Source organism: Hippopotamus amphibius, chromosome 1 (assembly GCF_030028045.1).
Source record: "Hippopotamus amphibius kiboko isolate mHipAmp2 chromosome 1, mHipAmp2.hap2, whole genome shotgun sequence".
NCBI lineage: Eukaryota > Metazoa > Chordata > Mammalia > Artiodactyla > Hippopotamidae > Hippopotamus > Hippopotamus amphibius.
In genome coordinates, this window is record NC_080186.1 from 12,852,750 (window position 1) to 12,868,686 (window position 15,937).

Sequence of the window (15,937 nt, forward strand, 5' to 3'; positions counted from 1 at the left end):
GACACTCACATGCTGGGGCAGAGCTCCAGAAACGAGCTGACTCACCTTTCTCTCCCTCCAGGGGAGCAGAGGATGCTAACATTATTTGAGCACCTGCCGTGTGCCAGACTCTTTACCCAAATTCTCCTTTAATCATCCAAGCAGGAGGGCAGCATCGCCCCGAGTTAGAGATGAGGGTTCAGGCTGAGAGATCAGGAGACCCCCGAAGTCACTCAGCCAGCCTGTGGCAGGTCCAAGACTTCTTATTCCAACCCCAAATCTGGCCTCCTCCTCCCTAGCATCGCTGGTCTGGGCTTCAGAGATACCCCACAATTACGTCGACCCTGATCATATGCACAGCCTTGTGAAGGATGCTTTGGCAGCATCCTGGGTGTGGGCCAGGGGCTTCACACACAAGATGCCCACAGCTACTCTGAAAATTGGCATAATTGTTTTGGAGATGGGAAGGTTGAGGCTAGGCGGGGTGGGGAGGAGGATCTGCCCCAGAGCAGCAGCAAGAGATGCTGGGACGGAGACGGAACCCTTATCTGTGTGCAGCCCAGTGGCCTTCTTAACCCACATGCTTCTCCTGCACACCTGTCATGTACCAGGCACTGAGCTGGCTGTTCTTCACTTCCTGGTATTCTGGGAAGATGAGGAAACTGAGGCTCAGATAGGGTCGGAAGTAGCTCGCCACATCACATGCTACGGCCGTCTTTGTAGTTTCCTCCTGATTCCTCCCAGTGTTTCCACAGGGTGGGCAGAGCTGGGGCTCAGAAACCCAGGTCTTGGCACCCTCTGCCCTGGGGAGGGCAGTGGTCAGGAGTCGGAGGGGCTGAGATGTCAGAGGCCCCCTGAGTTGCCACCCTGTGTTTGGCTTCCCAGACCTGGAAGACATGTCCATCATGGTCCTGCGGACCCAAGGCCCCGCTGCACTTTTCGACAACCACAAACTTGTCCTCCACATCTCCAGCCATGATGCCAAGTGGGCACGGGTCTTCCACGCCTGTGGTGAGTTCATGCCATCCTGCTCTGCCATGGGGCCTCGGTTTCCCCTCCTGGGGCTGGAGGGCAGGCTCTGCTCTGGCTCCTGGGCTGCCTTGGGGGCAGAGGAAGGACAGTCAGATGCAAGAGCTCTGGAACCGGTTGGCTAGCATCCCTGGCACAGCTGTGCCCAAGGTGGTTTTACTGGATGAAGGAATTTTTTTAATATATTTTAAGCACGTTTTAAAATTGTTATTATCAAAACTTTCAAACATCCACAAAAGTAGAGAGAACGGTGTAATGAACCCCCATATACCACCTACTCAGATTCAACAATGATCAGTATTTTGCTTCTCTTACTTGATCTATCCTTTTCTGCTTGCTGAAGTATTTTAAAGCCAGTACCAGACACTCTGGCTATTTGCCTCTGTAATAATTCACTCTGCGTCTCCCCGCCCCGACCAAAAAAAGCCCCAAACTATTGCTTTACATAGCTACAGTGTCATTATCACAAATACAAGCAAGGATATAAAATACATTTTAAAAATACAAATGTATACAAGTAATAACATGGTCATTTAAAAAATATAGAATATGTAAAGTAAAAAATGAAAGTTTTCTATCCCTACTCCAAAAACTGACTCTTAAAATGTGTTCACTGTTACTCTGGTGTGTGTTCTTCCCGACTTTTTTCTTTCTCCTTTTTTTTTTTAAATTTCTTTTTTAAAAATTTTACTTATTTATTGGCTATGTTGGATCTTCATTGCTACGCACGGCTTTCTCTAGTTGCGGCGAGCAGGGGCTACTCTTTCGTTGTGGTATGCAGGCTTCTCATTGCAGTGGCTTCTCTTGTTGTGGCTCATGGGCTCTAAAGCACAGGCTTGATTGTTCTGCGGCATGTGGGATCTTCCCGAACCAGGGATAGAACCCATGTCCCCTGCATTGGCAGGCGGATTCTTAACCTCTGCGCCACCAGGGAAATCCCCTGACTTTTTTCGATGTGCACTAAATGTGCATGGTGTGTGTGTGTGTGTACATACTCTGCTTTCCAGATGGTTTCTCTCATTGAGCTGTACATCCTACACATCTCCCTGAGTATTTATTTAGCTTTGCTTCACTTTCCTCCACAGCTACATCGTATTCCAAAGCACGGAGGTGCTGTAACTTACCTGGTTCCCTGATAGTACAGTGTTTGCAGTGGTTTGATTTTTACAACAATCTAGGTTCCTGGAGGGCAGGGACCTTGCTCACAGCCGTGTCCTGAATCCAGAATCACGCCTCCTAAGTGCATAGTAGGTGCTCAGTAAATATTTAGTCAATGAATAAATAATTAACTAGTGAACACCCTTGTATATGTATTTTGTAGGAAAGATACCTAGCCATGGAATTGCTGGTTAGGGGGAAACATGACTTTGTTAGATGCCACCACATTGCCCTCCAAAAGATCTGAGCACTGATCTTAGAAAGGAACGCCCTCCCCCACCCCGCCCCAGCCCTGCCCACGCTGGGTACTCAGCATCTTTCTCTCCTTTGCCAGTGGCAGGGGAGAGGCGGGAGTTATTGTCTGGCTTACATTTTGTTGGTGAGGTTGCACAGCCCCTCCTGCTCCTGGGGTCTCGGGAGCCAGGGCCACCCTTCTGTCCCCTCCCAGGTCCCGAGGACTCGTGCAAGGCTTACAGGCACGTGCTGGGCCAGAACAAGGTGTCGTACGAGGTGCCCCGCTTCCACGGGGACGAGGAGCGCTTCTTCGTGGAGGGTCTCTCCTTCCCTGACGCCGGCTTCTCGGGGCTCGTCTCCTTCCACGTCACCCTGCTGGACGACTCCAATGAGGTAGAGGTGGCCAGGACAGAGAAGGTGGGAAAAGCCTTCCATTCCCGGGAGAGACGGGCACCACTGGCGTGAGAGATCCCAGGCTTCCCAACCACCCCGCTGGTGCCCCTCTAGAAACTAAGGAGCAAGCGGCTTGCTCAAGTCTGTGGTGGTCCTTGAACCAGCTAGGCTTGGACCCCGAGGCCAGTCTCCTCCCCCTCTGGCCTTCCCCTGCAGGATTTCTCCGAATCCCCCATCTTCACCGACACCGTGGTGTTCCGCGTGGCGCCCTGGATTATGACGCCTAGCACCCTGCCGCCCCTGGAGGTGTACGTGTGCCGGTGAGTCCAGGCTCGCTGGGTGTCCTTCTGAACCTGGTGGCCCCTCTCTCCACCCTCAGGCCCGGCTCTATCCTGAGCCACGCTCCCTGGGCTTGTCCGCAGTGTGAAGAATAACACGTGTTTTGTGGACGCGGTGGCGGAGCTGACCAGGAGGGCCGGCTGCAAGCTGACCATCTGCCCGGAGGCTGAGAACCGCAATGACCGCTGGATCCAGGTACTGCTGCTGCCAGGAAGCGCCTCACCCGACGCTGACCTGGAGGGAGAGGCTGGTCTATCCCAACGCAGGTGCTGCTGGGAATATCCAGGACTGTGGCTGTGCTTATCCTCCCCAGGGCGCTGCTCTTTCTAATTCTAGAGCTAGAGCTTCACCCCCTCTCTCTAGAACCTTCTGGAGACTCAAGCCCACTGACACTGAATTTGACATCTATTCACCTTAGGATCTGGGATAGGCACTGGGCTGGGCCAGGAGGGGTGGCATTAGTGCGGGACACATGCTCCCTGCCCTCAAAAGCCTGGACCAGTGAGTGGTTCGCTATGGAAGGTGATTTTGTGCCCCCAGGGGATGCTTGGCAGTATCTGGAGGCATGTTTGCTTGTTACACTGAGGGTGGTGGTGCTACTGGCTTCTAGTGGGTAGAGACCAAGGATGCTGCCAAACACCTTGCAAGGCAAACGTCAGTCTCCACGACAAAAAATTATCAGTCCTAGGTGTCGAGAGTGGCAAGGCTGAGAAGCCCTGATGTAGAGAATGATTGCAACAAAAATCTCCACTCTGACAGTCTAAGATGTAGCAGAGGTGCTATCAAGCGCCAGCGGGGTTTGGAGGCGGGTGGCCTCACCTCTGTCTGGGGGATCAGTGAAGACTGCCTGGAGGGGGCGTCTGAGCTGCACCGGATTTGGAGAATGGATAATGATTTTTGTCATTTATCGAGCACTCACTGCAGGCCATACATAGCATCATTTCATCTTCCCGACAATGCCTTGGCAATAAAGAAGGAGCTCTCAGTGGGGCAGATGCCTATAGGGCCACAGAACTGGTAAGGGTTGTGCTGGGACTCAATGGATGGTGGTCCTGGCAGGGGACTGGTATGTGCAAAGGCCCAGAGGCGGGAGGCATGAGAAAGGACATCACCTGTTCTCTTTGGCCGGGGCCACGCTTCTGTGAGGGGCAAGAGCTGAGGTGGGAGACCTTGAATGCCAAGCGAAGCAGCTTTCATTTCAGCTGGAGGTTTCTCCACTAAGGTGGTTCAGAGCAGGACTCCAGAGCCAGGCAGGCTGGGCTTGGATCCTGGCTATGCCTCTGACTAGCTGTGTGCCGTTGGACAAATAACTAGACCTCTCTGTTCCTCACTTTCTTCATTCGTAATACAGAGTAATCATGGTGCCTCCACATAGGTGTGCTGTGAGGACTACTGGAGTTAATATTTCTAAAGAGCTTAGGGCAGGGCTGTGCACACAACAGTGAGCTTCTTGTCAGATACATAGTTCGTCAGTGATGTGTCATCTTTGCCTCCAGAACCAGAGGGCTCAGAATGGACCTGGGTGTGTTTACGTGTTTGAAAAGGAGGCAGGGGAATTCCCTGGCAGTTCAGTTAGGACTCTGCGCTGCAACTGCAGGAGGCGCAGGTTTGATCCCTGGTTGGGGAACTGAGATCCCGCATGCTGAGTGGTGTGGCCAGAAAAATTTAAAAATTTAAAAAAATAAAGAAAAGAAAAGGAGGCAGATCTGTACCTCCTCAGGTTCCCTCGGCCCCGTCCAGCCGTCAATCCCTCACGACCACGTGTGGAGGCCAGATGTGCTGGCTGACGCCCAGCAGCCTCTTTGTCCACCACAGGCCACCCTGAACCCCTCTCTGTATCCACACTGCCCTGACCCACCACAGGGACACCCTCAAGTCTATGTTCTTGTTCATTTCTGACCTGTCTTGCTGTGTGACCCTAAGCAAGTGGACCCCCTCTCTGAGCCTCCAGCCCTTCCTCCAACCAGCAGATATCATGGCCCCCGCTCCCCTCAGCCCCCAAGGGCAAAGCAAGCCTGAGGCAGAGAACTCCTGTGAGCAATATTCCCCAAGGTGCTGAGTGCCAGGCAAGTGGGGGAGGCTGTTGACCGTCCACAGCTGGGTATCCCTCATATTTGCAGGACGAGATGGAGCTGGGCTACATTCAGGCGCCACATAAGACCTTCCCGGTGGTCTTTGACTCCCCCAGGAATGGAGAACTGCAAGACTTCCCTTACAAAAGAATCCTGGTAAGTGGTCCAGGCTGCAGCTTAGTGCTGAGGGCCGAGGGATGTTACCCCGAGGGCCAGGGTGGGAACTGTGTTCTTTAGGGACAGGAGTAGAGTTGCCAGGTAAAATACAGGAGATGCCCAGTTACAGTTGAAAATCACCTAAATGATAAGTAACTTTTTAGTATAAGTATATCCCATACGTTGCATGGGATATACTTATACTAAAAATATATTTGTTGTTTATCTGAAATTCAAATTGAACTGGGCATCCTTTATCTTTTTTTCACTAAATCTGGCAGCCCTAGATGGGGAGGGGAGGCAGGACAGTGCAGCTGTTAAGAACATAGGCTTTGGAATCAGAATAGCCTGGCTCTACCATTCACATGCTATGTGACCTTGCATGAGTAATTTCTCCTCTCTGAGCCTCAGTTTCCTCATCAGTAAAAATGACATGTCCTGTCCTCACATGTGTTTGTGAGGCTTCTCCATGCTTACACGGAGAAAGCATACAATATAGTGAGCTGGTATTGTTATTGGTAATAAAATAAAGAGGGTGTCTTCAAACGAACTTACCTACGAAACAGAAACAGACTCACAGGCACAGAGAACAGACTTGTGGTTGCCAAGGGGGATGGGGGTGGGGGAGGGAAGGACTGGGAGTTTGGGCTTAGCCGATACAAACTATTATATATAGGATGGATAAACAGCAAGGTCCTATTGTATAGCAGGGGATTATATTTAATATCCTGTGATAAACTATAATGGAAAAGAATGGATATAGGTATAACTGAGTCACTCTGCTGTACAGCAGAAATTAACACAACATTGTAAATCAACTATCCTTCGATAACATTTTTAAAAAAGAGAGTGTCTTAATGGACCCCTCCTGAGGAAAGAGGGGAGAGTCCCTTGGTTCCACAGAGAATGGAAGCCTTCTCCAGCACCTCACTGGGTCACAAAGTTAGGGGGAGCTCTCCCCTGGCCCTCAATATTGTCTAAATTCCTTCTAAGACATGGCCCTGGAGAGGTCTCCCCATTTCCAGATTTGAAAAACTGAGGCTCAGAGAGCCATCACCAGCCTCTTGGTCCCCAAGAACAGGCCACTCTAGAGCAGCCACATACCTGCCCTGGGGCTGAACTTGGCAGGAAGGCCGTGCAGAGGGTAAAGGGGGAGGCTGTGGCCTTGGGCTCTGTGTCTAATGGGGAATGTCAGAATAGCCAGGGCCCTCTCTGCTGTCTCTCCGTGACCATGGGGGATAACGTGCTCTAATATGGCGAAAGGGCCAGAGAGTTGTGTTTGTCTCAAACTCGGCAGGCGTGAGTATCTGAGTGTGCGTAAATTATAGCTAGGTCAGATCCCCATCTTTGATTCAGTTTTTCCATCTGGAGAATGGGTGGCCACGCCGGCCCCATATTTAAGGAGCTCAGAGCCCAGCAAGTTGGTTCAAACTCTTCCTGGTGAGCCTCCCTACCCCCAGCCTGACTCGTTTTTCCCTACCAGGGTCCAGATTTTGGCTACGTGACTCGGGAACCACGAGACAACTCTGTGAGTGGCCTGGACTCCTTTGGGAACCTGGAGGTCAGCCCCCCAGTGGTGGCCAACGGGAAGGCGTACCCCCTGGGGAGGATTCTCTTTGGGGGCAACCTGCCTGGGTGAGAGAGGTGTTCCCGGGGTGGAGACTGAGGGTGGGGTGGTGATGGTGGCTGGTGGAGGGGCCATTCCACTCCTGGAAGAGAACCAGAAAGAATCAGTGATGAAATTGTGGTCCTGGAGGTGGTGGTGGTGGGAGCAGAGGACTGTTCTCCAGACACCGTCCGCACTTACCTCAGGGAGTTTGAGAAGTCTGGAGGGAGCAGAGACCTAAGATATCATTCAGTCCAACATTTTCATTTTATAAGTGGGCCCAGAGGAGGTGAGTGACCTGGGAAAGGTCACACAGGATGCAAAGTTATGACTAGACTTAGGTCTTCTGATTCAGAAAATGAATAGTTGTTGATATCAATGAATAGTTACAGAAGAAAAAGTTTTAAGTCTCAACAGTCCTGGGAGAAATTGCATTTAAATCAACGCTTGTTCATACTATGATGTAAATGACTAATATCAGATCTTTTCCTGAGAGTAAAAGGGAGGTATTGGACATGAAAATTGAGACAGTAGTGACACAAAGAGAGAAAGTAACTGAGTATGTCTTATTCAATATGTGTCACGGGGTACTGATGGAAAAGAAAAGGAATTACATGAAAATGGTTATTTGCTATGGAATAGACCAAGACAGAGCCAACCAAATTCAGCAAAGCAGTTAGAAGAGACTCATGATCAAATAACAGGTGAAAAAAGAAGCTTTGAAGGGGACTTCTTGCCTTCAAAGGCATGATCTCACAGAAAGAGAAAGTTGTGGCCATGCCATTAGATGCTTTTCCAGAAGGCAAGAGATGAATGGGGTTTAAATTCATGAACATAAAATGCTGGGGCTGTGAGACAGGATCACCCTCTCTCCCTGCTGATGTGCAGGAACGTGAGGCTGCAGCAAAAGAGATGTAAATTAAACTCTAGGAAGAACTGCCCAGCCATGGATTGAACATGGGGGTGAAATCAATCACTTGGAGAATGTGAGGATGGTGTCTGAGGGTGGTTCTGAAGATTTGCCTGGATGGTGAGACCTGGGTGGGTCACTGACCTGATGTGATTGACCTGTCCTGTGTCTGCCTCGTAGAGAACTCACCTTCAATGTAATTTAAATGCAAATTTATTTAGTGTCTTTCCTGATTACAAGAGCAATGCATTTTTTTGCATTGCAGAAATCTTGCACTCTTGTCATTCCCTTTCTGCATATATTTTTTAGTTAACTTTTTTTTAACCCCGTGGGCCTCAGGTCAAGGGGCCGCAGAGTCACACAGGTGGTTCGGGACTTCCTCCACGCGCAGAAGGTACAGCCCCCTGTGGAGCTCTTTGTGGACTGGTTGGCCGTAGGCCACGTGGATGAGTTTCTGAGCTTTGTCCCTGCCCCAGATAGCAAGGTAAGGACTTGGAGGACAGCTGTGGGTCAGGGGATGGGCTTCAGGGAACCATTCTGAGGCTGGGGAGCTCAACTGAGTCTGCTCTCTCCACACAGGGCTTCCGGATGCTCCTGGCCAGCCCTAGCGCCTGCTTCAAGCTCTTCCAGGAAAAGCAGAAGTGGGGCCACGGCAGGGCCCTCCTGTTCCAAGGGGTTGTTGGTGGGTACCTCCACGCTGTCCCTCATCACAGCTTTCCCTCCCCCTCCCCTAAGTCGAGACACGTCGTGGCTTGAGAGAGGAATGGCACATTTTAAAGCAGGGCTGGCCCCCGAACTTTGAGATCCTTTGCTCCACCAGGCACCACTGTCCATGGCTGGGGCAGAGCTGGCTGGGAGCCCCATGGTGGATGATGGGCAAGGGGTGGCCATGGACAGAGTGGAGACAGGACCAGCTTGGTGGGCACGTGACCAGCGCAGTCGTACAGGACCCTCTGCACTTGGGATCTGCCCTTCACTGTCTTGAAAATCTTAATAATTTGTGTTTTGTGAGTGAAATCTGATTGGTCCATGGAGCATCTACTACGGGCTTGGAGCCTGGGCTCATGGACAGCCCCACCCTGGATGAAACCTCCCTTTGAGAGAAAAGCTTCCACGGAACTTAGAAGCTTCCCTGTATAACTTCCCACGTCCCCTTACCACCCCACACTACCATCACCCTAGAGCCCCAGCTGTAAAGTGGGAGACACACAATTCCCCCCAACCCCGTCGCTCCCACAGGGACCATGAATAGACTCCGCTGAGCTCAGATCACACCTGAAAAATCCTCAAATCCAAATCTCATGTACCAGGCAGGGGGAAAGCCCTCTTCATCTTTCTTGGAAGTATCAGTTTACAGTGAGCAAGGCCCAGAAAGAGGCTGAGCAGGACCCTGAGGGAATTCACAGCTGTCAGGCCACATGTAGCCACCATGTGGCCCTGGAGAGCTGATACCCAGGGCGGCGGCCATGGAGGCCCAGCACACCTCAGTGGTCACCTACCGTGTGCCAGCCCCCAGGCTGTGTGGTCCACACATATTATCCCATTTGACCTCAGGAGAGCCTGTGAGGATTACCGTCACTCTGCTTCACACCCAAGAAGATGATGCTCAGAGAGGGGAAGTCGCTGGCCCAGAGGCCTCAGCAGGAATGCAGTGGAAGCTGGGTCTGACTGACTGAGGTGGTAGGGGAGGTCGAGCCTATACGAGGGCGGGAGGGCCCAGCAAGCCCTCTCCTTTCTCTTGGATAAGGCTTCAGCCCTTCATGAGCACTGGGCTTGGGTCTGAATCAGAAGCACCCCCATTTCTCAGCTGCAAAACCCGGGGCAAGTCTTTTTACCTCTCTGAGCCTCAGTTTCCTCATCTGTAAAGTGGGGATGATAATGTATACCTTGTGGGATTGCCATGAGGCCTAAATGAGGTGCTGCGTATAGAGCACTGGACTCAGGGCTGCACAGGGTCAGAGCTTCATAAATGGCAGCCGTGAGGACTGTGAGACATTGGCTCTGACCTCCCCTGTCCTGCCCATCTCCACGGGCACCCCATCAAGCCAGCATGAGAGCGGGGCCTCGGGGAGCCCCTTTGCCATGCAGTCACCTCTTGGAGGTCAGGGGCAGGGTCCAATGGTGTCCATCAGGGCTGGCACTGGTGGGCAGGTGGGTGACCCAGTTCCCTGCACCACCACTAGCCAAAGAAGAGCAATCATTACCCAATGCCCTGGGGAGGGGGTGGGGGGAGTGTTTGTACATTTCCAATAAAAGGTGTCACCACTTCCGATGTGCTCAGATGAGGGTCTGAAGTTCATGGCACTACAGCCACCTGCCCCTGCTGTCCTCACACACCCAGACTCACACAGCGGCTGGGTGGAATGACTAGAGAGCTGCTGACTCAGCAAAACCAGTACCTTTGAGCTTGGCCTCTGCCTGGCTGCTTCCAGAACAGGTGGCCCTCACTGCTGGCGTTGTTCCTGCCCTGCCCTCATGTCTCTCTCTCCTTCTCAGGCAATCAGCAGATCAGCACTATCTCCATCAACCAGGTCCTCTCCAGTGAAAACCTCATCAGCTACAATAAGTTTGTGCAGGTACAAGGGCCATGGGCTATGCGTGGAGGGTGGGCGTGGCTGGGGACAGGGACAGAGGTCTGAGGTTCATGGTTCACGAAAGCTCAGGCTGGAACAGGCCCAGACAGAGGGCCTCTAAACCCCGACTTTGACCTGAGAGAGATGAGAGGGTAAGCCAGGTGCTTGTGAGGAGGGGAAGCACTCCAGGCAGAGGGAACAGCACAGACAATAGCCCCGAGGTGCAACAAAGGGGCCTGGGGTGTTTGTTTAAGGAGGAGCCAGGAGGCCCACGTGGAGTGAGGGGAGATGGAGTCGCACAAGGCCTTGTAGGGCATCCCTAGGGCTTTGGCTGTGACTCTGAGTGAGCCTGGACGCCACTGGAGGATTCAAGCAGAGGAGGGCCTGATCAGATTGATGCTTTGAAATGATCTCTCTGCTGCTGTGTTGAGAATATATCTTCTATTATGGCGAGGGGTGGGGGGTGATGACAGTAGGTCCCAGCAGGAAACACATGGCACTTCAAGCTGCATAACTGTAGACACGTTTAATGAAGGGACTATTTACAAAGGCATACGGAGGATTTGAGGAAATCAACAAGGGCCTGTTCCCTATCCCCAGGGTAGAAAGAGGGGAGCTGTCACCACCCCCAGGCCTGGAAGAATTAAGCAAGGAAGATGTTACTGGACCCTGGAGGGGTCACTACAGAAAGAGGTTACATGACGGGAGCTGGGACTTCACAGCCAGCCCTCAGCAGGAAGCAGGCTGGGGGAGCAAAGACCCCCCCCCCCACTGCACTCTCCTACCAGCCCCCTACCTTCTGCCAGTGCCCCCATTGGCTGAACCCAACAGGAAGCCTGTGGGTAGGGGAACCCCTGATTCCCAAGGGGCAGCCTCCCAGGGCACAGAGCAGAGAAGAAGGGGAACAGTGGGTCCAGAAGAGCAAACAGAATATCCAGCACAGGGCCCTCCGAGAAGCAGATGCCAAGATGGCAGTTAAACGTGCAAGGATTTTATTAGGGACACTGCCTGCAGGAGGGGAAGAGGAAGGGAGCTGGAGGAGGCTGGGCGAGCCGGCCCTGAGGGAAGGAGAGGGAAGGAAGGGTGCATGCATCCTGCACTGCCACACGGGGACGTCAGGCTCAGCAAGACCTTCCGCGATGCCGCAAGCCCATCAGCCATCAGAGGGGTCCCGGCTCCCAGAAACTGTCTGCTTTAGTATCCTTGCAGTGCTCGGCCATTGGCTGTTGGTAGTGGTGGGAGGTGTGGCCTCGGGCGCCAGCACAGGAAGGACTTCAGAGCTGGAGCTGGGCAGCCGGCCCTCGGTCCCTTCCACTCCCGTGGCTGGAGGGCTACGAGGAGCACTGTCACGGCCATCACATGGAGCAAGAGCAGAAGCAAGGAGGCCAGAGAGGAAGCCCTGCCGGCAGCCAGGCGGGAGAGGATGCCTCTCCACTGGGGGGGAGGGGGAGAGGGGGTGGGGGTGGGGTGGAGTCAGACTGGGAGTATATTTTGGAAGTAGAGCCCGCAGGATTTGCTGATGATGGATGTAGGGTGATAGGAAAGGAGGCATCGAGAATGACAGCAAGGCTTTTGGCCCGAACAGTGGTTCCGTTTACAGAGCGGAAGGACACGGCAGGGACGCAGGTAGAAATGAAGAGTTTGTCTTTGGGCCCGTCAGGCATCCAAGTAAAGATGCAAAGTGCTGGTTATACTTGCATATCTGAGCTCAGGAAAGAGGTTGGACCTTATAAAGTGGTTGGGAGATAGAAGTTTAGGAGTTGTCTGGTGTTTTAAACCATAAGGCTGAAGGAGAGGGACTACCCTGGTGGTCCAGTGGTTAAGAATCTGCCTTCCAATGCAGGGGACACGGGTTCAATCCCTGGTTGGGGAACTAAAATCCCACCTACTGTGGGGCAACTAAGCCCACGCGCTCTAGAGCCCGCACTTCTCAACTAGAGAGAAGCCCGCATGCCACAACGAAAGATCCCATGTGCCACAACTAAGACCCGATGCAGCCAAAAAAAAAAAAAAAAAAAAAGACTGAAGGAGATCCCCTAAGGAGTGAAGGATCTAGAGAAGGGAGAGGGTCAAGGATGGAACACTCTGGAACTCTGTCGCTTGAGCCCTGCTAGTGGGATAGGGCTGTGAGGGGAGGGGCACGGGGCAGGTATATTTTGATGAAGGGGCATGAAGAGAAGGTTTGTGTGGAGAGTTGATCTATGGACACTTGGGCATCCTGCCCGTCCTTAACCAGACATGACCTCTGGGTTGCCCCCAACACAGGCAAGGTCTCCCTAATTCTTCCTTCCTCCTCCCCCCAGAGCTGCATCGATTGGAACCGGGAGGTGCTGAAGCGGGAGCTGGGCCTGACCGAGCGGGACATTGTGGACATCCCCCAGCTCTTCAAGATGGAGAAGAGAAAGGCGGTGGCCTTCTTCCCTGACTTGGTGAGGCCACCACCTGTGACTTAAGGTTTCATCAAATTAGGCTCCAAGCCTCCAGTCTCCAGTGGGCAAGACGATTGGTTGCTGCCACGTTTGGGATTGTGGTGGCCAGTGGGGGTGGCAGGGAGCATCGGAGGTCCCATGGTCCCAGCAGAAGGACTTCTTCTTGGCTGAGTCATGGTCATTACGAAATGCTCATTGGCCAAGCCCTTGCTCAGAGAAGGGCCTTTCTCTCCTCCCAGGGACCCACTTGGTATTTGTGGAGTGAAGGAAAGATGGCATGAGGCTGTGTGTGCACAGCACGTGGTACCCACTGGAAGCTCAGATGCACCTTCTGCTCCCTTCCTCCCAGTAAACAGCTATTCACCCATCTCCCACGTATTCTGGGTACCCTGTATGAGATACAGAGATGATTGAGGCTGCTCCCTGCTCCCAAGGAGCTGCCAGTCAAATCTGATCTGGGAGAAACTCTCTTCACCTCTCTGAGGGCGTGTCCCAACAATCTACTTTGTATAATAAAATGATGTGGCAGTTCAGAGATGGAACAAAGCACTTCCGGCCCAAGAGGTAGAATTAGAGATCCAAGAGGGCTTCATGGAAGAACTGGCCTTTGGTTGAGCCCTGAGGGCTTTGCCTCTGGTGCCTCTGAAACGTGAACTTGCGTCTGGAACACCTGGACCACTGGGGCCTCACCCTAGGGGTTCTGATCTAGCAGGGGCCTGAGACACTGCTGCCTTTTTAACAAGCAAGAACCCAGGTGGTGCTGATGCTGCTCTCTGAGGACCACACTTTGAGCAGCACTGCTGTCAATCACCCAGCTCCCTCCTTCTTCTTCCCCCACCCCTCCAAACCTTCTGCACCTCCATCCCTCAGAGGAACTAGACTTGCCCATCATCAGAGGCTTGCAGGGAGCCTGTCCACACCACCATTACTTCATCCCTCTTTTTTTCCTTCCCCTTTCTGGCTTTTTGTCCTGTTTGATTTCCCCACTTGCAAAGCCTCTTATCACTCCCTTTCCTTCCTGCATCTCTAAGGAGGCCTTGTAATTATATCTGTGCCCCCAGAAGATTGTGCAGTGGTCCAGAATCTTGTGTTTGCAGGAAACAGGGGACTACCCAAACCGGCTTCGGCCAGAGCAGAAGATTTAGTATAAGGACCGCAGGAAAGCCAGGGGCAGCTGTTGGGGGGTGGGGGTGGGTTGGAAATCAGGAGGGCCTGAAACCATCTCTTGTCTCTGTGTCTACACCATTCATCCCGCTCCTTCCCTCCTCCTCCTCCATTACTTGGCTTCCTTCGCTTCTCTGTCCCTGGGGATGAATATTAATATGGCCGCTCATAAGTACAGACACAGGCAGAGATTGACTCAACTCTCCCACCGTATCAACTTCAAACACCCGAGAAGAGAATCTGATTGGTCCAGCTGGGGACATATGTCTACCCTGGTCCAATCGGCTAGAGCCTAGGAATTTGGGATTCTGTAGTACAGCCATGGCCACTGCCACAATCCACCACTAAAGGAGGGCAGGCACCAGAGAAATAAGTTGTCATCGCGAACTCTGCGGATGTGCCCAGCTGGCCAGATTTATTACCAGCCCATGTTCTTCTCCCACTGCCTGAAGGGGCGAGTAGCTATTTGCAAGGCTGCCTCAAAGATAAACCCAGGTCCTGCTGGGTACAGTGAAGGTGCTTGGGTGGGAGCCAATGAAGAAGTGCCACCCTTGACCTGGGCTCCCCCTTCATTGCAGGTGAACATGCTGGTGCTGGGGAAGCACCTGGGCATCCCCAAGCCCTTTGGGCCAATCATCAACGGCCACTGCTGCCTGGAGGAGAAGGTGCGGTCCCTGCTGGAGCCGCTGGGCCTCTGGTGCACCTTCATCGACGACTTCACCCCATACCACAAGCTGCACGGGGAGGTGCACTGCGGCACCAACGTGCGCCGGCAGCCCTTCTCCTTCAAGTGGTGGAACATGGTGCCCTGAGCCCATCTCCCCACCATCCTCTCCCCCTGGGGTGGGACGTTGGCCTGGGTGATGGAGACTAAGATGGGCCCCTGAACAATAAACATTGAGACCCCAAGGTTCCAGATGGAACACCCTCTCGGAAGCCTTTACCTTAGAAGCGTTCACGCCTCACCTGCAACCCATTTGGTTCTCAGACTTGATTCCCCTTGGCCTCCCAAGAAAAAGGACCTCATTTCCTGTGGCCTTTCATGCAGATCAATGTGACCCATGGGGACTCCTCCAAACAACCCCCTTCCCACTCCCAAATCCTCCGTGTGGGGCCTAATTCACTTTGGGGTCTAGAAACAGACATGCATCTCCTCTGCCCTCTTGGCCTGTGTGTCCTGATGGAGGAAGGACCCACGATCCTGCTTTGGTCTGATTGCCTCTCGTTCTGCAGGGGAACTAGTGCTCTAAAGTCACAGGACAGGAGAGATGCAGCCCATAGCTTGACCCACAGGGAAGGAGCAGAGGTCCCTTTAGATCAAGGTGGGACCAGCATTGCAACTCCCAAGCCCCCGGCCAGATGTTGAACTCTCCCCCACCCAGCGCCCACCAGGAGCTTTCACAGAGTAGATGCTTCGAGATACATGATGAAGCAATGGTGTCACCCTTTAGTTAGCCTTAGAAATATCTCATCATCTGACGTTTGGAAATCTGGCTGGGTTCTAAAACCTCCAGGAATTTCTTGGAGATAAAAGTGTCTGGGGAATTCCTGGAGGTTAGGAAGACTGGATGCAAGGGTGAAAAATGTCCTTTATGGGGTGCGTCTGTGGCCCTGGGGCCTCTCTCTGTAGGAGAGGACACCCTGGTAGAATCAGTCCTAGGCTTTCTGTTGACCCCTGGTCAATGTTTCCATATCCTACCCTGCCTCAGGAGAGGGGGCCTAGTGGGGCCGGACCCACCGAGACCGCTCACAACAGGACAGCTTGGGGATGAACTGCTCTGAGCGCAGGGGAGTGGGAAGAGGGGTTGGGTGGTTTTCTCCAGATGTGTATCAGTTATATGTGTGTTCTGTGTGGGTCCAGCTGTGTTTCCATCACTGGCTAATAAATCTACAGA

The 15,937-nt window shown here is 52.8% G+C and overlaps 1 protein-coding gene across 1 annotated transcript in view; it reads left to right on the forward strand.

Moving 5' to 3' along the window:
* Positions 1–14,874, forward strand: part of PADI3 (peptidyl arginine deiminase 3) — a 29,397-nt gene extending 14,523 nt beyond the window's left edge. Inside the window, exons 6-16 of the mRNA XM_057744379.1 lie at positions 865–990; positions 2,615–2,793; positions 3,010–3,113; positions 3,216–3,327; positions 5,253–5,360; positions 6,844–6,995; positions 8,216–8,360; positions 8,456–8,558; positions 10,373–10,452; positions 12,753–12,878; positions 14,621–14,874. Coding sequence (XP_057600362.1) covers positions 865–990; positions 2,615–2,793; positions 3,010–3,113; positions 3,216–3,327; positions 5,253–5,360; positions 6,844–6,995; positions 8,216–8,360; positions 8,456–8,558; positions 10,373–10,452; positions 12,753–12,878; positions 14,621–14,854 — 1,469 coding nt within the window. The 3' untranslated portion in view covers positions 14,855–14,874. The remainder of the gene's footprint in view (positions 1–864; positions 991–2,614; positions 2,794–3,009; positions 3,114–3,215; positions 3,328–5,252; positions 5,361–6,843; positions 6,996–8,215; positions 8,361–8,455; positions 8,559–10,372; positions 10,453–12,752; positions 12,879–14,620) is intronic.
* Positions 14,875–15,937: the final 1,063 nt, after the last annotated feature.